The sequence below is a fragment of the Nicotiana tabacum genome, chromosome 20 (genome assembly GCF_000715075.1).
Source record: "Nicotiana tabacum cultivar K326 chromosome 20, ASM71507v2, whole genome shotgun sequence".
NCBI classification, from domain to species: domain Eukaryota; kingdom Viridiplantae; phylum Streptophyta; class Magnoliopsida; order Solanales; family Solanaceae; genus Nicotiana; species Nicotiana tabacum.
The window spans coordinates 36,998,259-37,022,430 of NC_134099.1; the positions used below are offsets into that span (position 1 = coordinate 36,998,259).

At 39.0% G+C, this 24,172-nt stretch overlaps 3 protein-coding genes across 3 annotated transcripts; all 3 read left to right on the forward strand.

Annotated features, from left to right (window-relative positions):
* The first annotated feature begins 467 nt into the window (after nt 1-467).
* On the forward strand, nt 468-9,839 carry LOC107809498 (protein NRT1/ PTR FAMILY 1.2-like). The gene is made up of 4 exons (XM_016634147.2): nt 468-645; nt 736-953; nt 7,927-8,477; nt 8,896-9,839. Exons 1-4 carry the CDS (start codon nt 570-572, stop codon nt 9,791-9,793), a joined length of 1,743 nt encoding a protein of 580 aa, XP_016489633.2. The 5' UTR covers nt 468-569; the 3' UTR covers nt 9,794-9,839.
* A 6,202-nt stretch (nt 9,840-16,041) lies between these two features.
* LOC107767243 (protein NRT1/ PTR FAMILY 1.2-like) lies at nt 16,042-17,666 on the forward strand. Its single transcript, XM_016586159.2, has one exon. It carries the CDS (start codon nt 16,042-16,044, stop codon nt 16,972-16,974), a length of 933 nt encoding a protein of 310 aa, XP_016441645.1. The 3' UTR covers nt 16,975-17,666.
* A 1,321-nt stretch (nt 17,667-18,987) lies between these two features.
* LOC142174342 (uncharacterized) lies at nt 18,988-20,069 on the forward strand. The gene is made up of 3 exons (XM_075240122.1): nt 18,988-19,202; nt 19,302-19,887; nt 20,055-20,069. The coding sequence occupies exons 1-3, from the start codon at nt 18,988-18,990 to the stop codon at nt 20,067-20,069; spliced, it is 816 nt and encodes a 271-aa protein (XP_075096223.1).
* The last annotated feature ends 4,103 nt before the right edge of the window (nt 20,070-24,172 follow it).

Here is a 24,172-nt window from a genome sequence, read left to right on the forward strand (position 1 = left end):
TAAATGTACTATCGGATTAGTTTGGTTTCAGTTTGATTTTTTTTAGTTAAAACCAAACTAATAATGATCGGGTTTTTTTTCCCAATACCAAATAAAATCAAATCGAACTACAATCATATTTTTTTCTTCTGATTTAACTCGAATTATTGATTTAACGCCGTTTATCAGTTTTCTTTGTACTCTTGTGTACTTAATACTTACTGTCTGTTTGACAGATTTCCTTTTCTGACAATGGTTATTATTACAGCAGGAAACATTTATTTGAAACGAGAGAGATTTTTAAGTATTAAAATCAGTGTAAGTTAATTTTACTGAATACGAGAAGTATCTTGGAAGCATCGAATTTAAGGCGAGGTAATAGTAGGTAATGTATTGTAAGGTTATGAGTTCTAATTTTCAAGACATGATAATTAACTGGGTTCGAAATATAATGTTTTATGACATATTAAATAATTATTTAACACAAATACTATGCAAAAGTCCTGTGGTTTAATATTTTTACTCTTTCGTTTTCTCTCTTGTTCATATTAAAGCCAAGAGTGAACTGAAGAGGAAAACAAGGACTGATAATGCAAATGGGGAGAGACATAGAACTTGAGGAGAACCCAAGAAAGGGTGGTCTTAGAACCATGCCTTTTATCATTGGTACTTGTCTTTCATTTTCTTCTTCTTTATTTTCTTTTAAATTAAATTGTTTGTATCCTCAATGATTTTTTGTTTTATTGGGTTTTCCAGTGAATGAATCATTTGAGCGGGTGGCAAGTTATGGTTTACAAACAAACATGATAATCTACTTAATGGCATTTTATCAAATGAGTGCTGCCACTGGAGCTAGCATTCTTGGAATATGGACTGCACTTTCAAATGGTTTGGCCATTGTTGGGGCCATTATTTCTGATTCTTACTTGGGTCGGTTCAGGGCCGTTGCCATTGGATCCATCTTCACTCTTATTGTGAGTTGTGCCATTTCATAATTTCAGGGAGATACTCTTTTTGCAATGCTAATTGTTTCATCAGTTGGAGTCAATCTGGCTTTTATCGTTTGCTTTAGTTGTTCTAGTTGGTTTGAGTTTCTCTAACAGGGAATCAATTCTTATAGTTCTTGGGTGCTTTAATGTCATGTCAATGCATGTTACTAATGGTGATGTCTGGGCCAAGTTGATCTCACCTCGACTATTTCACTGGTACCTGCTACCTCTAACTAGGATAGGTACTAGGTAATTGTCCCACCAAGACTTAGGCTGATGTGAAGATTTTTTTGTTTTTGTTTTTGTTGTGATTTGAACCCTGGTCTCCAATGAAATTTATCCACTTTTAGGCCACACCCTTGGTGTCCATTAATGGCCAAAGGGTAAATTAGTTAGCATCTTATAGGTGAAAGAGATGGATTCATGTCTTAGAGATACCCAGAGTGAGTCCTTTCTCTAATCGAACTCTTTGTGAGTATCAAATGTTGCCAGTTCAAAAAAGTTGTACTTGAGTAGCACTCAGCGTTCCATGTTCACGAGCGCTGGGAATTCCCATTTGTCTCGTCTAAACGAGTGCATCTCTTCTTGTTGAAGTCTCTACTCTACTTCCACAGCCCTCACCACTTAGTTTATGTTATATTTGGGGCACTCTCATGATTTAACTCTAAAGGGAAGTGGTGAAGTTTGTTGTTAGGTGCACATCACGGGTTTGAACCTTGCTGCAAACAAATATGCTCGGTATTTAAGTGAAAAGGGTAGAGGAGTGGGCTCAATATCCAACGAGTTTCGAACCGTGAGCCATTGGCCTTCGGCTATTTCTCGTTTCTCAAAAGAATATGTTAGAACCAAGTTACAAGAAGTAAGGATTATATTCCTCAGTAGCCTGGTCAGGTGTGCCAACTTTGTTTTGCTAGTAATCCCATCATACCAATTGAAGGAGACCTTGCAGATTGATTTTGTTTCTCAGTATGCTCATTAGAATAAGAAGCTTTTACCTTTACCATATACTGCAATTAGTACTATTGTGCTATTGCAAAGGAGTACTGGTTTAGCAGACCATTAAAGCTACAAAGATAGTCAAGAGAGCCTCGGCCAAATGGATTAGAGTGAAGTGAAAGACTTCTATCTTTTAACATTAGGATGAGCAATTCGTTGTACAAGGATAATTAACAAAACAGAAGGTCTTAGTTAATCCCTACTCTGGTTGCCTTGAACGGAAGGCATTATTTACATTCACGCAAGAAATGCAACAGATGCATGAGCAGCTTATGTTATCCAAATATCAATCAAGCTACATTTGTTTCTGATTTCTTTTGTTCTTCTAACTGTCAGTTTCTAGATTATGTCACTTTAGCTAACTGGTACTTGACCATGTTCATTTCGAACTCCAGCAACTTTTCATCTAAGGAGTTGACCTCTTGGTCCAAAAAGATCTGATACTTTTTAAACATTTCTTTCATTACCTGCTTATGCTGATTAGGTTAAAAAGACTCGTCGAGTACCATATTATCTAATTGTAGGTTTCTTACTTCTGCAGTTGTTGTTAAATAGGACTCTGGTTCTCCTTTAGCAGACAAGTGAAGATTCATTGTTCAACAATTTTACTCCTGTTTCTTTATTCGTTGATACTGTGCTCCATCTATTTCGCAGCAACTTTATCATTATAGGGGAAACAAATATCTCAGTCCAGTTTCTTCTCTTTGTTAACCTCAATGAGCATTGATATAATGATAATTTATCTGTCAGCATTCAAGATAATGTAATTTGTTCCTGAGTTCATCTCTTCAGCATTTTTTGTTCATTCTATCCTTGGCTTTCTGCTGCAAGTAACTGCTGCTTGAATTCTCATAAAACTCAACTATTTTGGTGTTTGACTAATATCATATCTTTGGTCTCCTTTGTTGTGGAAGCCAAATGTATATAGTGTGAATAAGTCACAACTACTATACCAAAAATTATGACAGCCACCAAATAATAAATAAGACAATAAAACAACAATAAAGGGAACACCAGAATTTACGAGGTTCGGCTAATTTTGCCTACTCCTCGGACACAACCAATATTTTATTTCACTCCAAAAATACAAGTGAAATAATACTAAAAAGAGAAGATACAAATGCCTTAAACAGATGAGAAGGCAAATGAGAGGTGTGTTTCAATCCTAAACATTAGGCCTTCTTTTATAGGGGAAAAATCCCCCCAAACTTAACTCCCAACCAATGTGGGACTTTGGCATTTTGCCAAACTTCAACAAATCTCCACCTTGGCAAAATTCCACATTTTCAATTCTCTCTCAATAACAAATTTTGGTTGTGTCTTCATCTTCAATCTTCAGTGTTCAACAATGTTGATCAAATCCAAACAATGTTGAAACTTGACCGCAGTCACCACCTTTGTCAGCATATCAGCAGGATTCTCTGTAGCATGAATTTTCTTCACCGTGACTCCACCTTCTTCTATGATTTCTCGTACGAAATGATACCGAACATCAATGTGCTTCGTCCTTGCATGATAAACTTGGTTCTTCGCTAATTGAATAGCACTTTGACTATCACAAAAAATTGTGATACCTTTTTGTTCGACACCAAGCTCCTTTAGCAATCCTTGAAGCCAAATTGCCTCTTTCACAGCATCTGTAATAGCCATGTACTCTGCCTCTGTTGTAGACAAAGCAATTGTTGACTGCAAAGTAGACTTCCAACTAACTGGTGCCTTTGCAAAAGTAAACACATAACCAGTAGTTGATCTTCGTTTGTCCATATCACCCGCAAAATCTGAGTCACAATATCCAACTACAGACTGATTGTCTTCCTGCTCAAAAACTAACCCGACATCTACAGTATTATGAATATACCGTAGAACCCACTTCACAGCTTGCCAATGCTCCTTCCCTGGATTGTGCATATATCTGCTAATAACTCCAACAGCTTGTGAAATGTCAGGCCTTGTGCAAACCATTGCATACATCAAGCTACCAACAACATTTGCGTATGGTACCTTTGACATATACTCTCGTTCAGCTTCATCCATTGGCGACATAGTAGTACTTAGCTTAAAATGGGAAGCAAGTGGAGTACTAACTGGCTTAGTCTTGTCATCTATGCCAAAACGTTGAAGTACTCTCTTCAAATATTCCTTTTGAGATAAACAGAGTTTCTTTGAACGTCTATCTCTAATTATCTCCATGCCAAGAATTTTCTTTGCCTCACCCAAATCCTTCATCTCGAACTCCTTCTTCAGTTGAATCTTCAACTTATCAATTTCTTCCAAATTCTTGGAAGCTATCAACATATCATCAACATATAGGAGAAGATATACAAAGGAACCATCTTTAAGCTTGTGCAAATACACACAATGATCGTATTTGCTTCTCTTGTACCCTTGCCGCAACATAAACTCGTCAAATCGCTTGTACCATTGTCTAGAAGATTGTTTCAATCCGTACAACGTTTTTTCAAGTTTGCACACCATATTTTCTTTTCCAGCAACTTTGAATCCTTCTGGCTGAGTCATGTAGATTTCCTCCTCCAAGTTTCCATGTAAAAACGCAGTTTTTACATCCATCTGAACTAGTTCCAAATCCAATTGTGCTACCAAAGCCAACATAATTCTAATGGAGGAATGTTTTACAACTGGAGAAAACACTTCATTGTAATCAATTCCCTCCTTTTGAGCATATCCTTTGGCCACCAATCTTGCTTTGTAGCGAACATCTAATTGGTTAGGAAATCCTTCTTTCTTTGCAAATACCCATTTGCACCCAATTGCTTTCTTTCCCTTCGGGAGATTGGCCAATCTCCATGTATGATTCTGATGAAGGGACTGTATTTCATCATTCATGGAAATCCTCCACTTATCTTCTTCTGAACTTTGGACAGCGTCTTTATAAGTAGTAGGAACATCATCAGCTACAATTGAGGTTGCACAAGCAACCGTCTCTATGAGACGAACAGGTTTCGTTATTGTTCTTTTTGGCCTGCTGGTTGCTATTGATTCAAGTTGTTGTTGAGATTCCTGAGTTGGAATCTCCTCTACTGGCTCTCCTTCCAGAGGGTAATCTTCATTTGTTTCCTCCTCTGCTTCTTGTGTAGGAAAAATAAATTTTCCCTCAAACTCCACCTGCTTGGAAGCACCTTCATTTTGTTTGGTATCTTCTGTTACCTTATTTACCATAGCAAATTCATCAAAGGTAACATCTCTGCTGAATATTACTTTCTTTGTCATAGGACACCATAAGCGATATCCTTTGACTCCAGAAGTAATTCCCATAAAAATAGCCTTCTTTGCCCTTGGATCCAATTTTGACTCCGTCACATGATAATATGCAGTTGAGCCAAACACGTGCAAAGAGTTATAATCTACAGCAGGTTTTCCGTACCATTTTTCAAATGGTGTTTTGCCATCAATAGCAGCAGATGGTAGACGATTAATGAGGTGGCATGCATATGTAATTGCCTCAGCCCAAAATTCTTTGCCCAAGCCAGCATTGGACAACATACACCGTACCTTCTCCAGCAAGGTCCGGTTCATACGTTCTGCCACTCCATTCTGTTGTGGTGTATGTCTAACAGTGAAGTGTCGAACGATGCCATCATTTTCACAGACCTTATTGAAATGATCATTTTTGTATTCACCTCCATTGTCTGTGCGAATACACTTGATCCTCCTGCCTGTTTGATTCTCCACCATCGTCTTCCATTTGAGAAAAATTCCCAGCACTTCATCTTTGTTTTTCATTGTATACACCCACACTCTTCGAGAAAAATCATCAACAAAGGTTACAAAATAGTGCTTCCCACCCAATGAAGGTGTTTTGGAAGGACCCCAAACATCAAAGTGTACATAATCCAAAATGCCTTTAGTATTATGGATCGCTGTACCAAATTTAACCCTTGTCTGTTTCCCTTTGACACAATGCTCACAAAACTCCAAGTTGCAAGCCTTTACTCCTTTTAACAATCCTTGATCTGATAGAGTTTTCAAGGATTTTCCTCCAGCATGTCCCAAGCGCATGTGCCATAGCTTGGTTGCTTCTGCCTCTTTGTCGTCACTGGATGTCACTGTCGCTGTCCCAATAACTGTACTGCCACGATAGCGATACATATTATTATTCTTCCGATTAGCCTTCATTACCACTAGTGCACCGGAGCATACTCTCATCACTCCATTTTCTGCAATGATTTTGAACCCTTTTGATTCTAGGGCTCCCACAGAGATGAGATTCTTCTTCAAATCCGGTACATATCGAACATCTATCAATGTTCTGATCATTCCATCATGGTTCCTTAATCGTATTGAACCAATGCCATATGAGGTAAGAGGGCTGTTATCCGCTGTGTGGATGACTCCATATTCTCCTTCTTGAAATTCCATGAACCAGTCCCTGTTGGGACACATATGATAGCTACAAGCCGAGTCCATCAACCATATGTCTGATGATGTTGATGACTCTGTTGTAACTAATGAGAAGTCTGAATCATCACAATCAGCTACATTTGAATCCATAATGGCCTTTCCATTGTTATGTTTGGCCTTATTCTTCAACTTCGGACAGTCTTTCTTCCAGTGCCCTTTTTCTCGACAAAAGGCACATTCATCTTTGCTGGGTCTGGATCTTGACTTGGATCTTCCCTTCTTTGTCCTCGTTTGATTTTGAGGACGACCCCTCACAAATAGTGTTTCTCCTTCTCCGCCCTTCTGTTTTTCTCGCTTTCTTTGTTCATAGCTGTACAAAGCTGAACAAACTTCTCTGAGAGAAATTTTGTCATTTCCATGGAGTAGAGTAGTTTCAAGGTGCTCGTACTCATCAGGAAGTGACGCCAACAACATTAAGGCCAAGTCACCATCATCATAAGTTGTATCCATATTTTGCAAATCTGTGACCAACTTATTGAAACTGGTGATATGTTCATTCATCGTGGTACCAGGAACATAGGTGAAGTGAAACAGTCTCTTCTTCATGTACAATTTATTTTGACTGTTTTTCTTCAAAAATTTATCCTCCAGTGCTTTCCATAATTTACTTGCAGAAGTTTCCTTTGTGTATGGATATTTCTGCTCTCTAGCAAGGTAGGATCGAATGGTACCGCAAGCAACACGGTTGATAATTCTCCAATCTTCTTCTCCAATAACATCTGGTTTCTTTTCTTCAATGGCCAGATCTAACCCTTGTTGAAAAAGGACATCTAGAACCTCGCCTTGCCACATCCCAAAATGTCCGGACCCGTCAAAAATTTCTACCGCAAATTTCGCATTTGACACAATTCTTGTCATAAGCGAAGATGCCAATGATGACGTATTGTTGACACTTGATGTAGATTCTTCTTGTTTATTGTCCCCCATATTTGACACAAATATTATTTAATAGCTGACGACACAAATCAAGATTATTTCCTTTCTGATGTAGAAGATCAGACTAAGCTGCAACTACAGAGCATACTCAGACAGAACCTTGACTCAGTTACCAAGATAAATCTTTTCTGATGTGGAAGATCAGACTATGCTGCAACCACAGAGCATACTTAGACAGTACCTTGGCTCTGATACCAATTGTTGCGGAAGCCAAATGTATATAGTGTGAATAAGTCACAACTACTATACCAAAAATTATGACAGCCACCAAATAATAAATAAGACAATAAAACAACAATAAAGGGAACACCAGAATTTACGAGGTTCGGCTAATTTTGCCTACTCCTCGGACACAACCAATATTTTATTTCACTCCAAAAATACAAGTGAAATAATACTAAAAAGAGAAGATACAAATGCCTTAAACAGATGAGAAGGCAAATGAGAGGTGTGTTTCAATCCTAAACATTAGGCCTTCTTTTATAGGGGAAAAATCCCCCCAAACTTAACTCCCAACCAATGTGGGACTTTGGCATTTTGCCAAACTTCAACATCCTTCTCATATTAGACTTATATGGCTAGAGAGTTTAATGTTCCTCTTCAACAGGGAATGATTATTCTTTGGCTCACTGCAATGATTCCACAACTCAAGTCTTTACCCTGCTCTCAGTTTCTACATGTTTGTAATGGAGCAACAGCAGTCCAACTTGCGGTCCTATTTTCATCTTTTGGGTTTATGTCCGTTGGAGCTGGTTTTGTTAGGCCTTGTTCTATAATGTTTGGTGCCGATCAATTGGAAAAAAAGGAGAACCCCGAGAACCAGAGGCTTGTTGATAGCTACTTCAACTGGTACTACGCTAGCATAGGGATTTCAACAATTTTTGCAGTTACCATTATTGTTTACATTCAAGATCGTTATGGATGGCAAGTTGGATTTGGAATCCCTGTTATCCTCATGTTTTTCTCTGTCTCGATGTTCCTAATCGGTTCTCCTCTTTATATCAAAGTGAAAGCTAAAGAAAGCTTGCTCATAGGATTGCTTCAAGCAGTTGTGGCAGCTTTTAGGAAAAGACGCACTTGTCTTCCATTGACTGGTTGTGATGACTGCTATCATCGTCCACTTGAATCAGCTCTCTTGGCACCGTCAAATGATTTCAGGTCAGTGCCTCTTATCTTTTCCTCAGTGGCATTTCCATTTTCAATATTCCGCGAATTTTCCATGCATTTTTTGTTGAAGGGGAGTCTTGGCGTAATTGGTAAAGTTGCTGTTATATGACTAGGAGGTCACGGATTCGAGCCATGGAAATAGCCTCTTGCAGAAATGCAAGGTAAGGCTGCGTACATAGACCCTTGTGGTCCCGCCCTTCCCCGGACCTGGCATACCGGGAGCTTAGTACATGACATCAGGCTGCTCTTTTTTCCATGCACTTTGTGTAAATAATCAAATGTGATTCGAAGACTTTATGATCTATTAATCACAAAACTGCAGCTATAATTTTGTCAAAAACTCTTTTGCCTTTATCAGTGCTAAATGGTATTGCAGTTCATTGACATAAGATTTCATTGTATATTATAGGTGCTTAAATAGAGCTTGTGTGATTCAAGATCCTCAAAGAGATTTGAATCCTGATGGATCAGCTTCAAATCCGTGGAGTCTCTGCAGTGTGGAACAAGTGGAATCACTGAAGGCTCTTCTCAGAGTACTTCCCATGTGGACCAGTGGTATTATGATATTTGTGACAACGAGCCAATTCTCATTTTCCGTACTCCAAACGAAGACTATGGATAGACATATATTCCCTCAATTTGAAATACCAGCGGCATCATTCAGCGTGTTCATGATTATTGCATTAACAATCTGGATTACCTTCTATGATCGTGTTTTGGTGCCTTTACTATCAAAATATACTGGACTGCCAAGAGGGTTAGGTCCTATCACCCGAATGGGGATTGGCTTAATTGTCTCCTGTGTGTCTATGGCATTGTCAGCAATAACAGAAAGTATAAGACGACAAAGGGCAATAGAGGAAGGGCATGACGACGACCCAAGTGCTTTAGTAAACATGTCAGCTATGTGGCTCGTGCCACAGTATGCACTACTCGGAGTGGCTGAAGCTGCCCATGCAGTTGGACAAATTGAGTTCTTCTACTCTTTGTTACCCAAAAGCATGTCCAGTATTGCATCAGCTATGTACACAATTGGCACTGCTGTGTCGAGTTTAGTTGGAAGTTTTCTGGTGAGTGGGGTGGATAGGCTTACATCAATCGGAGGTAAAACGAGCTGGCTCTCGAGCAACATTAATAGGGGTCACCTGGATTACTATTTCTGGCTACTTGCTTTTTTAAGTTTGCTCAACTTCTTCTATTTTCTGGTCGTCTGCCGGTATTATGAACCTGGCAATGATAGGAGCTGTAGGTTACCTCATGAGTCAGAAGAGCAACAATGTGATTATAGGCTTTTAACGGAATCTTGATGATATGTTGTACAGTACTGCTGAATAAAGAATTACAACGTTAGCCAATTAAGTGGTTTTATATGTTTAGACCTCTATATTTTTGTTAATTTACCCCAAAATAATGTTTAAGTATTAGCTGGAGCAATAATATAAAGTTAATAATTGAGATAATTGTGAAGGAAAATAACGTCTACCCAAAAATATGGAAAGTTGTTATTGCTCCAACTAATGCTTAACATTATTATCAATCTTTAATATTAAAAAAATTCATATTGTTTCAACTATTCAAGAAAACACCGGAAAGAAAATACTTTCTTAAAATAAGTCATTTCCCAGAAAATATTTTCCTCATACCAAACACATACACGTAGTTATAGTAGTTGTAGTATTAAGCTCTATCTAATCAGGGGGTTAGCGAAATTGAAAACAAGTTCTTAATTTCTGTTAACTGCTTGTATTTACTTCATCCAGCTGCTATAGATATCCTCCTCCAAATAGAGCAGCTTGAGCCCATTTACTAACACAAACTGTTTCTCCACCTTCAATTCATGACCAATTTCTCGCTTTAAATCAATTAAATTAAATAATATATGAAGTACTACCAGTACAAGAAAAAATATCTTGCGAATAGTTTGATATTTTCCTTTATAATCATGAATCTCATTATTTTGCAGATAGTGATTTAACAAAAGTCTAAGGCTCTGAGCAATAATATATAGGACCACCGATATATTGTTTCTTTTGTCTGTTTGACAGTTCTCTTTCCTGACATTGTATGAACTACTAGTAGCTATTTCAACTGGTACTATGCTAGCACAGGGATTTCAGCTATGTTTGCACTTACTATTATAGCTTATATTCAAGATTATTATGGTTGGCAAGTTGGCTTTGGTATTCCTGCTATCCTCATGTTTTTCTCTGCATCAATGTTCCTAATCGGTTCTCCTCTTTATATCAAAGTGAAAGCTAAAGAAAGTTGTTGAAGTTTTGGCAAATTTGTCCCACATCGGTGGGCTCTTGAATTTTGGGGGGATTTCCCCCCTATAAAAGAAGGCCTAATGTTTAGGATTTAAACACACCTCTCATTTGCCTTCTCATCTGTTTAAGGCATTTGTATCTTCTCTCTTTAGTATTATTTCACTTGTATTTTTGGAGTGAAATAAAATATTGGTTGTGTCCGAGGAGTAGGCAAAATTAGCCGAACCTCGTAAATTCTGGTGTTCCCTTTATTGTTGTTTTATTGTCTTATTTATTATTTGGTGGCTGTCATAATTTTTGGTATAGTAGTTATGACTTATTCACACTATATACATTTGGCTTCCGCAACAATTGGTATCAGAGCCAAGGTACTGTCTAAGTATGCTCTGTGGTTGCAGCATAGTCTGATCTTCCACATCAGAAAAGATTTATCTTGGTAACTGTGTCAAGATTCTGTCTTAGTATGCTCTGTGGTTGCAGCTTAGTCTGATCTTCCATACCAGAAAGGAAATAATCTTGATTTGTGTCGTCAGCTATTAAATAATATTTGTGTCAAATATGGGAGACAATAAACAAGAAGAATCTACATCAAGTGTCAACAATACGTCATCATTGGCATCTTCGCTTATGACAAGAATTGTGTCAAATGCAAAATTTGCGGTAGAAATTTTTGACGGGTCCGGACATTTTGGGATGTGGCAAGGCGAGGTTCTAGATGTCCTTTTTCAACAAGGGCTAGATCTGGCCATTGAATCAAAGAAACCAGATGTTATTGGAGAAGAAGATTGGAGAATTATCAACCGTGTTGCTTGCGGTACCATTCGATCCTACCTTGCTAGAGAGCAGAAATATCCATACACAAAGGAAACTTCTGCAAGTAAATTATGGAAAGCACTGGAGGATAAATTTTTGAAGAAAAACAGTCAAAATAAATTGTACATGAAGAAGAGACTGTTTCACTTCACCTATGTTCCTGGTACCACGATGAATGAACATATCACCAGTTTCAATAAGTTGGTCACAGATTTGCAAAATATGGATACAACTTATGATGATGGTGACTTGGCCTTGATGTTGTTGGCGTCACTTCCTGATGAGTACGAGCACCTTGAAACTACTCTACTCCATGGAAATGACGAAGTTTCTCTCAGAGAAGTTTGTTCGGCTTTGTACAGCTATGAACAAAGAAAGCGAGAAAAACAGAAGGGCGGAGAAGGAGAAGCACTGTTTGTAAGGGGTCGTCCTCAAAATCAAACGAGGACAAAGAAGGGAAGATCCAAGTCAAGATCCAAACCCAACAAAGATGAATGTGCCTTTTGTCGAGAAAAAGGGCATTGGAAGAAAGACTGTCCGAAGTTGAAGAATAAGGCCAAATATAATAATGGAAAGGTCATTATGGATTCAAATGTAGCTGATTGTGATGATTCAGACTTCTCATTAGTTAAAACAGAGTCATTAACATCATCAGACATATGGTTGATGGACTCGGCTTGTAGCCATCATATGTGTCCCAACAGGGACTGGTTTGTAGAATTTCAAGAAGGAGAATATGGAGTCATCCACACAGCGGATAACAGCCCTCTTACCTCATATGGCATTGGTTCAATACGATTAAGGAACCATGATGGAATGATCAGAACATTAACAGATGTTCGATATGTACCGGATTTGAAGAAGAATCTCATCTCTGTGGGAGCCCTGGAATCAAAAGGGTTCAAAATCATTGCAGAAAATGGAGTGATGAGAGTATGCTCCGGTGCACTAGTGGTAATGAAGGCTAATCGGAAGAATAATAATATGTACCGCTATCGTGGCAGTACAGTTATTGGGACAGCGACAGTGACATCCAGTGACGACAAAGAGGCAGAAGCAACCAAGCTATGGCACATGGGCTTGGGACATGCTGGAGGAAAATCCTTGAAAACTCTATCAGATCAAGGATTGTTAAAAGGAGTAAAGGCTTGCAACTTGGAGTTTTGTGAGCATTGTGTTAAAGGGAAACAGACAAGGGTTAAATTTGGTACATCGATCCATAATACTAAAGGCATTTTGGATTATGTACACTCTGATGTTTGGGGTCCTTCCAAAACACCTTCATTGGGTGGGAAGCACTATTTTGTAACCTTTGTTGATGATTTTTCCCGAAGAGTATGGGTGTATACAATGAAGAGCAAAGATGAAGTGTTGGAAATTTTTCTCAAATGGAAGACGATGGTGGAGAATCAAACAGGCAAGAGGATCAAGTGTATTCGCACAGACAATGGAGGTGAATACAAAAATGATCATTTCAATAAGGTCTGTGAAAATGATGGCATCGTCCGACACTTCACTGTTAGACATACACCACAACAAAATGGAGTGGCAGAACGTATGAACCGGACCTTGCTGGAGAAGGTACGGTGTATGTTGTCCAATGCTGGCTTGGGCAAAGAATTTTGGGCTGAGGCAATTACATATGCATGCCACCTCATTAATCGTCTACCATCTGCTGCTATTGATGGCAAGACACCATTTGAAAAATGGTATGAAAAACCTGCTGTAGATTATAACTCTTTGCACGTGTTTGGCTCAACTGCATATTATCATGTGACGGAGTCAAAATTGGATCCAAGGGCAAAGAAGGCTATTTTTATAGGAATTACTTCTGGAGTCAAAGGATATCGCTTATGGTGTCCTATGACAAAGAAAGTAATATTCAGCAGAGATGTTACCTTTGATGAATCTGCTATGGTAAATAAGGTAACAGAAGACACCAAACAAAATAAAGGTGCTTCTAAGCAGGTGGAGTTTGAGGGAAAATTTATTTTTCCTATACAAGAAGCAGAGGAGGAAATAAATGAAGATTACCCTCTGGAAGGTGAGACAGTAGAGGAGATTCCAACTCAGGAACCTCAACAACAACTTGAATCAATAGCAACGAGCAGGCCAAAAAGAACAATAACGAAACTTGTTCGTCTTATAGAGACGGTTGCTTGTGCAACCTCAATTGTAGCTGATGATGTTCCTACCACTTATAAAGACGCTGTCCAAAGTTCAGAAGAAGATAAGTGGAGGATTGCCATGAATGATGAAATACAGTCCCTTCATCAGAATCATACATGGAGATTGGCCAATCTCCCGAAGGGAAAGAAAGCAATTGGGTGCAAATGGGTATTTGCAAAGAAAGAAGGATTTCCTAACCAAGTAAATGTTCGCTACAAAGCAAGATTGGTGGCCAAAGGATATGCTCAAAAGGAGGGAATTGATTACAATGAAGTGTTTTCTTCAGTTGTAAAACATTCCTCCATTAGAATTATGTTGGCTTTGGTAGCACAATTGGATTTGGAACTAGTTCAGATGGATGTAAAAACTGCGTTTTTACATGGAAACTTGGAGGAGGAAATCTACATGACTCAGCCAGAAGGATTCAAAGTTGCTGAAAAAGAAAATATGGTGTGCAAACTTGAAAAATCGTTGTACGGATTGAAATAATCTTCTAGACAATGGTACAAGCGATTTGACGAGTTTATGTTGCGGCAAGGGTACAAGAGAAGCAAATACGATCATTGTGTGTATTTGCACAAGCTTAAAGATGGTTCCTTTGTATATCTTCTCCTATATGTTGATGATATGTTGATAGCTTCCAAGAATTTGGAAGAAATTGATAAGTTGAAGATTCAACTGAAGAAGGAGTTCGAGATGAAGGATCTGGGTGAGGCAAAGAAAATTCTTGGCATGGAGATAATTAGAGATAGACGTTCAAAGAAACTCTGTTTATCTCAGAAAGAATATTTGAAGAGAGTACTACAACGTTTTGGCATAGATGACAAGACTAAGCCAGTTAGTACTCCACTTGCTTCCCATTTTAAGCTAAGTACTACTATGTCGCCAATGGATGAAGCTGAACGAGAGTATATGTCAAAGGTACCATACGCAAATGTTGTTGGTAGCTTGATGTATGCAATGGTTTGCACAAGGCCTGACATTTCACAAGCTGTTGGAGTTATTAGCAGATATATGCACAATCCAGGGAAGGAGCATTGGCAAGCTGTGAAGTGGGTTCTACGGTATATTCATAATACTGTAGATGTCGGGTTAGTTTTTGAGCAGGAAGACAATCAGTCTGTAGTTGGATATTGTGACTCATATTTTGCGGGTGATCTGGACAAACGAAGATCAACTACTGGTTATGTGTTTACTTTTGTAAAGGCACCAGTTAGTTGGAAGTCTACTTTGCAGTCAACAGTTGCTTTGTCTACAACAGAGGCAGAGTACATGGCTATTACAGAGGCTGTGAAAGAGGCAATTTGGCTTCAAGGATTGCTAAAGGAGCTTGGTGTTGAACAAAAAGGTATCACAATTTTTTGTGATAGTCAAAGTGTTATTCAATTAGCGAAGAACCAAGTGTATCATGCAAGGACGAAGCACATTGATGTTCGGTATCGTTTCGTACGAGAAATCATAGAAGAAGGTGGAGTCACGGTGAAGAAAATTCATACTACAGAGAATCCTGCTGATATGCTGACAAAGGTGGTGACTGCGGTCAAGTTTCAACATTGTTTGGATTTGATCAACATTGTTGAAAACTGAAGATTAAAGATGAAGACACAATCAAAATTTGTTATTGAGAGAAAATTAAAGATGTGGAATTTTGCCAAGGTGGAGATTTGTTGAAGTTTGGCAAATTTGTCCCACATCGGTGGGCTCTTGAATTTTGGGGGGATTTCCCCTATAAAAGAAGGCCTAATGTTTAGGATTTAAACACACCTCTCATTTGTCTTCTCATCTGTTTAAGGCATTTGTATCTTCTCTCTTTAGTATTATTTCACTTGTATTTTTGGAGTGAAATAAAATATTGGTTGTGTCCGAGGAGTAGGCAAAATTAGCCGAACCTCGTAAATTCTGGTGTTCCCTTTATTGTTGTTTTATTGTCTTATTTATTATTTGGTGGCTGTCATAATTTTTGGTATAGTAGTTGTGGCTTATTCACACTATATACATTTGGCTTCCGCAACAAAAGCTTGCTCATAGCATTGTTTCAAGCAGTTGTAGCAGCTTTTAGGAAAAGAAACACCAGTCTTGCATTGGCTGATTGTGATTACTACCATCATCGGCAACTTGAAACAGTGCTCGTGGCACCGTCAAGTGACTTCAGGTCAGTGCCTCCATCTTTTCCTTAATGTCAATATTCCTCAACTTTGCCATTCACTTTGTGTAAAGCAATAAACTATGATTTGAAGTGTCTATGATCTATTAATCACACTACTACAGCTATAATACTCCTGTCACAAACTCTTTCACCCTTTCCGATGCTAAATGATATTGCATGTTATAGATGTTTAAATAGAGCTTGCATGATTCAAGATCCTCAAAGAGAGTTGAATCCTGATGGATCAGCTTCAAATCCGTGGAGTCTCTGCACTGTCGAACTAGTGGAATCATTGAAGGCTCTTTTCAGAATATTTCCCATGTGGTCCAGCGGTATTATGATCTTTGTGACCATAGGTCAATTTGCATTTTCCATACTTCAAACAAAGACCATGGATAGACATATCTTCCCTCAGTTCGAAGTACCAGCAGCATCATTTTCTACGTTCCTGATTATTGCTTCAACAATCTGGCTTATCTTGTATGATCGCATTTTGGTCCCTTTACTATCAAAATATACAGGACAGCGAGAAGGGCTAAGTCCTATCACCCGAATGGGGTTTGGCTTAGTTATCTCCTGTATGTCTATGGCATTGTCAGCAATAACAGAAAGCATAAGACGACAAAGGGCAATAGAGCAAGGGCTTGAGGACGACCCAAAAGCTTTAGTGAACATGTCAGCTATGTGGTTCGTCCCACAATATGCACTACTCGGAGTGGCTGAGGCTGCCCATGCAGTTGGACAGATAGAGTTCTACTACTCTATCTTACCCAAGAGCATGGCCAGCATTGCACCAGCTATGTACACAATTGGGACTGCTGTTTTGGGTTTGGTTGAAAGTATTCTGGTGAGTGGGGTGGATTGGCTTATATCAACCGGAGGTAAAACGAGCTGGCTTTCGAGCAACATAAATAGGGGCCACCTGGATTACTATTTCTGGCTACTTACCTTTATGAGTGTGATCAACTTCAAGATAATGATGGTATGTTGTACTGCTTTGCTGAACAATGGACCTAGAAATGATGGGAGCAATAGGTTATCTCATGAGGCAGAAGGGAAACAATGTGATTATAGGCTTTTACCTGAATCTTGATGGTATGTTGTACTGCTTTGCTGAACAATGGACTACTATGTTAGCCAATTAAGTGTTTTTATATGTTCAGAGTCTATAGACCTCTACATTTCTTCATGTATTTTATGACTTTCCTGTACAAAAATGTGAACATGGGTTTTTGATTCTCAGTTTAGTACATTGTCGTTTGCAATGGAGGCTTGAGTGTATGGGGTAAAATTGGTTAGTGACAGCTGGGCGAATGACGGAATGTCGCGTGGAAATAAAGACAGGTGGGATGTGAGTCAGCAAACAGCTGACACCGAATGTAAGCATACGACCGGTGCTGAACGAATCCCGAAGACAGAGTAGCTGGTAACAAAGATTCAAAGAATTGCCATCGGATACAATTTAACGGGCAGCCATTACAGAGAATTTCTGCATTTATAGCCAACCGTTATGCATCCATCAAGGAAGGTTTTATTCTCATTCAAGAGGAGCTTGATTTGGGGATCTTGTCTCCCTGAATAGAGCTATAATAGGAGGATTAATATCCATTGTAGATACGAAATACTCTGCATACAAAAAAGTTATAATCTACTTTCTTCTTACGCTCAATCGTAGTGCTTGAACATTGCTCTCACACTTGCCATCAGAAAGGCTGAGTTTTTAATCAGGCTTGTAATTTTCTTTAATTTCATTCGATAATCTTATTTCTATTCTTATTTATTTAATAGTTTTGGGTCAAATTGTTTTACTTGTCTATAAACCACGCTATAAATTTAACTGTGCTGTTTTATGGGTAAAAAGTTTGGCGGCCACCGTAGGGCATAAACAGTTGTGTAATTGCTTTGATCCATTCGTTTGTTACTAACAAGTTTTGATTCTTTTCTTAGTAAAAGAAAAATCAGAAATGACAGCTAATTATGTCAACTATGTCTACAATGTTGGAACATACAATGAGCGGGAAGATGAGTTCCAGTGTGATGATTCAACTAGCGTAACCCGCAACGAAGGAGATGGGACAACCCCAATAAGCGAAGGCCAGTATCCTCGACACATGAGGGGCCTAACTCTAGATGATGTGGAGGATGAGCACGTTGTTGAAACAGTCAAAATCTTGAGAGAACAACAAAAGGCGATTATGGATCACCTCTCAAGGCAAGATCGTGTGATGACAGAATTGAAGCATGCGTTATCGGGTGCCTCCAATAATGCTAATGGAAGGGTTCTGGTTCCTCCCAGCATTCCCGTAAATCAAACGGTTCAAAGAACCGATAATAACGCTCCAAGGGATGAGGTCGGTTTCGATGAGGCCGGAGGGACTGGTAATAACAACTTAAATGATCCTTTTAAACCGAGCTCAAGAGATTCATGTACGAATGGATCAGAACGCGAAGGAGTTTCATGCTCGGATGGATCATATCCCAAGCACGTTGTATGTGTTAAAGGGTCCAGATTCAAACAAGTATACGTAGTTGCCGTTTAAACCAAATGCGGCACTGGAGTTGATCCTAAAGAGGTTTAAGATGGACGATATTCCAAAGTATGATGGGAATTCGAATCCACAGGAGCACATCACGACCAACACTATGGCAGTAAAGGGAAAAGACCTGGCCCAGCATGAGATCGAATCAGTTTTGACCCAAAAATATTAAATAAATAAGAACATAAATAATATTAGCAAATAAAATTAAAGTGAATTACAAGCCTGACTAAGAACTTAACCTGATGGCAAGAGTGAGAGCAATGTTCAAAAACTAAGACTAAGCATAATAAGAAAGTAGATTAGATGGACTCTTGTATTTTCCTTTTATATTCTTTTATTTAGTTTTTTTGTTGTTGCTAATTTTAAACCTTATCAAATATATTCTTTTATTAACTCTTTATTGTAGCCTCCTCCAACTACGCATCTAAAGAATCTAACCCTCCAAAAGGATTAGATGTCATATTAACTATGTAATGCTTTATATTCCAAAGTTATTGGCTTTTGGAGGGGGGGTCTTAGTAAATAGGAATCTTACATAAATGTCCTAAAGTACCTATGCGCCTCATATGGGCCTCGATGAGGAGGTTAAACGACGCTTTTGGGAGAGGTTGGATGAGATTATACATCAGGTACCACCTAATGAGAAGTTATTCATAGGAGGGGATTTCAATGGCCATATTGGGTCGAACGCAGGTGTGTATGACGAAGTGCATGGAGGCTTCGGTTGTGGGGAGAGGAACAAAGGAGGAACCTCGTTACTGGACTTCGCTAAGGCTTTTGGGTTGGTGGTTGCTAACTCTTCCTTTCCAAAGAGGGAGGGGCATTTGGTTACTTTTCAAAATGCGGTGGCGAAGACTCAAATTGACTATCTCCTACTCAGGAGGCGCGACAGAGGCTTGTGCAAGGACTGCAAGGTGATTCCAGGTGAGATACTTGTGACGCGACATAGGCTCTTGGTGATGGACGTTGGTATTATGGTGAAGAGGAGGAAAATATCGGGTCGAGGAAGACCGAGAATCAGGTGGGGAGCCTTAACTAAGGACAAAGCTCAAGAGTTGGAAGGGCGGTTGTCGGTTATGGGAGCTTGGAGAAGCAGTGGTGACGCGAACTCTATGTGGTCAACGACAGCAAACTGTATAAGAGAGGCTACAAGAGAGGTGTTAGGGGTCTCAACGGGTGTCTCCGGCAGGCACAAAGGAGAATGGTGGTGGAATGAAGTGGTACAAGGTAAAGTGGAAGCCAAAAAGGAGGCGTACGGGGCGTTATGGGGGAGCATAGGCGAGGGGGAGAGGCGAGCATGCATGGAGAGGTATAAGGTAGCTAGGAAGGAAGCGAAGATGGCGGTCACAGAGGCTAAGACTGCGGCTTATAGTCGTATATACGAGGAACTAGGGGAAAAAGGAGGGGAGAATAAGTTATTTAGGCTGGCAAAGCTGAGAGAGAGGAAAGCTCGAGATTTAGACCGAGTGAGATGCATCAAGGACGACGATGGGAGAGTATTGATGGAAGATTCCCAGATTAAGAGGAGATGGCAGACTTACTTTCAGAAACTTCTTAATGAAGTAGGGGATCGGGATATTGTGATCAGTGAATTGGAGCATTCCGTGAGTCACGCTGACTCTGGGTACTGCAGGCGCATCGAGGTTGAGGAGGTCGTGGGAGCTATGAGTAAGATGAGTAGGGGCAAAGCGACCGGGCCTGACGAGATTCCGGTAGAATTTTGGAAGTGTGTGGGGAAAACAGGTTTGGAGTGGTTGACTAGGTTGTTGAATGTTATTTTTGAGGTAAAGAGGATGCCAGATGAGTGGAGGTGGAGTACGGTGGTCCCACTATATAAGAACAAAGGTGATATCCAGAGCTGTAACAATTATAGAGGTATCAAATTATTAAGTCATACTATGAAAGTATGGGAGAGGGTAGTTGAAGCAAGGTTGAGGATGACGGTATCCGTCTCCGACAACCAATTTGGTTTCATGCCGGGTCGTTCTACTACAGAAGCTATACACCTTGTTAGGAGGTTGGTTGAACAGTACAGAGATAAGAAGAAAGATCTGCACATGGTGTTTATTGACCTAGAAAAGGTGTATGACAAGGTTCCTAGAGAAGTTCTCTGGAGAAGCTTCAAGGCAAAAGACGTGTCGGTTCCCTGCATTATGGCGATTAAGGACATGTATGATGGGGCAAAGACTCGGGTTAGGACAGTGGGAGGCGACTCTGAGGATTTTTCGGTTGTTATGGGGTTACACCAAGGTTCTACGCTCAGTCCATTCCTATTCGCCCTGGTGATGGATGCGTTAACACATCACATTCAAGGGGATGTGCCATGGTGAATGTTATTCGCTGATGACATAGTTCTAATTGATGAGACACGAACCGGTGTTAACGAGAAGCTGGAGGTTTGGAGACAAGCTCTTGAATTTAAGGGTTTCAAGCTTAGTAGGACAAAGACGGAATACCTGGAGTGTAAGTTCAGCGCTGAGCAGAGAGAAGTGGGCATGGATGTGAGGCTTGAATCACAGGTCATCCAAAGTAGAGACAACTTCAAGTACCTTGGGTCGGTTATCTAGGGGGAGGGGAGATCAACGAGGATGTTACGCACCGTATCGGGGTAGGATGGATGAAGTGGAGGTTAGCATCTGGAGTATTGTGTGACAAAAGAGTGCCACTGACACTCAAAGGTAAGTTCTATAAAGCGGTGGTTAGGCCGGCCATGATGTATGGGACTGAGTGTTGGCCGGTTAAGAAATCACATATCCAGAAGATGAGGGTAGCAGAAATGAGGATGTTGAGGTGGATGTGCGGGCATAGTAGGATGGATAAGATTAGGAATGATGATATTCGAGATAAGGTGTGCGTGGCTCCCATTGATGACAAGATGCGGGAAGCAAGGCTCAGGTGGTTCGGGCATGTTCAGAGGAGAAGGCCAGATGCTCCGGTAAGGAGGTGTGAACGGCTGGTTGTGGAGGGCTCGAGAAGAGGTAGAGGGCGGCCTAAGAAGTATTGGGGGGAGGTGATTAGGCAGGATATGGCGATGCTTCAGATTTCCGAGGACATGGCACTTGATAGGAATATGTGGAGGTCGAGTATTAAGGTTGTAGGCTAGGAGGTAGCTGAGTATTGTCTTATGTCATAACTTTGGGGGACTAGTTTGGTAAGGATACTATTTTGATTTTGCTTGGTATCATTCCTCTTGATTTCATGTTGTTCTTATTTTTCATATATATATATATTTCTTTCATATTGTTTCTGTGGTGTTACTAGTATTGTTTTCTTTTGTTCTTTTGTCTTATTGAGCCGAGGGTCTTTCAGAAACAGCCTCTCTACTTCTTCGGGATAGGGGTAAGGTCTGCATACACACTACCCTCCCCAGACCCACTAGTGGGATTACAGTGGGTTGTTGTTGTTGTTGTTGTTGTTGTTGTTACATAAATGTCCTAAATAAGTCATAACTTACCAACCTCTAATCATCAATTATAGACTTATCAAAACTAGCCAAGCATATATAAAAATTGAAAACCCAAATAAATAATATTCTTTCTCTTCAAGAATCACACACAAAGATTTACTACCATATTTTTAAGCGTGATCAACAACATTATATACAAGACGGAAAGGAAATTCATGGATGAGGTAGCAAACAAGGTGATGAACTAAAAAAAATCCAAAAATCTAGGCAAAAAAGGATCTTTTTTAATGGGTATGGTAGAAATTCATTGAAAACATATAGATCAGTCAATATACAAATTTGAGGAAGATTGGAGGTGATTTGGACTGATTTAGTATCAAAATTCGTAGTTAAAATCAAGTTCAAAAAATACTTTTGCGACACATGTATCAAATATGTATCAAGCATGTATCACAAACACATATATAAATGGATATATATGTGATATCCATTTGATACAAATATGATACATATGTGATACACAATGTGATACACATATCATTTTTTTCATGCTCATCTTCTACTACAAATTTTCTATTCAAACCACCTCAAAACTCCACGACATTATCCCAAAACTGAGATTCAAATTCCTTAAGATGTACTCAATCTATTCTAATAACATCCACTAAAAAAGAAAGCAAAAATTTGACCTTCTTTTGGCTACAAATATCTAATATTAGTAACATTTGGCTAATATTAGTAATTTTTTATGAATTGGCTAATTTTTACAATAAGCTACTTATAAATGGACATAGCTGGTAGTTTCCCTTTAGTAATTTCCTTTCCAACTCTTTTAAAATATTAAGGGTGTGTTTGGTATAACGGAAAATATTTTTCGGGGAAAATATTTTTCAAGAAAATGTTTTCTTGCAAAACAAGTAGTAATCTTATTTATTTTTCGGTATTTGGTATGCAAATTAAGGAAAATGACTTCTCAAGAGTATTCATAAATAATTTAAATATAATAAACATGAAGCCATAAACTTTCAAACCAACAACCTTCCGAACTCATAAATTTCATAAACTTTCAAAACCGCGAAATTTCGAACTCGTAAACTTTATAATTTCTAAACCCGTAAACTTCCAAACACATAAACTTCCGAACTCATAATTTTGGAACTTGTAAAATTTTGAACCTTTAAATCGATAAATAAAAAAATTAAAACCGAAAAATATATTTAAATTTTTTTTGTAGGTGTTGGGGTGAGTAGGTGCAGAAAAACGAAAAAACAGAAATAAAAAAAAGAAGTAAAAAATAAAATAAAATTGCGGGGGTTGGGGGGTTGGGGTGGGTGGTGCAGAAAAACGAAAAAAATAGAAATTTAAAATTACAAAAAAAAATATAACAACAACAACAACATACCCAGTAAAATCGCACTACTGGGGTCTGGAGAGGGTAGGATGTACGCAGACCTTACCCCTACCCCGGAAGGGTAGAGAAGTAAAAAATAATTTTTTTTTGTGGGAGGGTGGGGGTGGGGTATTAGGGTGGGTGATAACGAAAATACTGAAATTTGAAGAAAAAAGCCTTTTTTGGAGAGAGGGGGTGGGGTGGATTGGTGAGAGTGGGGAAGGTTGAGAAGGAGTTTTGGAAAATATTTTCCCTTCTCTTGAAAAGGAAAACATTTTCCTCCAATTGGAGGAAAATGAATTCATAAGGAAAATGTGTTCCAAAATATTTAAGCCAATCAAACATGAAAAAATTGGAAAATATTTTCCTTCATACCAAACACACCCTAATGCCCTCTCAATTTGTGGGTCATAGAGGGCCACTTTTCAGTAGGCCATGGTCTAGTACAAGAGTCAGTCCCAACTTTAAAGGGCAAGTCCTAGGCCTATTAATTTACAATGGGGAAGGGTCGTATCGCCCAAATAGTACGGGCTAGCCAGTTTTCGGACTAGTCATTTAAAAATAGCTAGTGTTTGCAAAATTATTATAAAATAGCCATTATTTTACTGCAACACAAAAAGTTCCAACACAATATACTGGAGATCGGTGCACATGTGTATGAACTTCCAGCATATTATGTTGGAACTCTAACACGCGGAAAGTTCCAGCATAATATACTGGAGATTGGAACACCTATGTATGAACTTTCAACATATTATGCTGGACTGGTATATTACACTGGAACTCCAGTATATTATACTAGAGTTCCAGTATATTATACTGGAATTCCAGTATACTTATGCTGGAATATTTTTCAGATTTTGAATAGTGATTTCATTAAGATTTATCTTTACATGAAAAGTGGCTAAATTTTGATTAATTTTGAAAATGTGGCTATTTTTTAATGACCACTTGT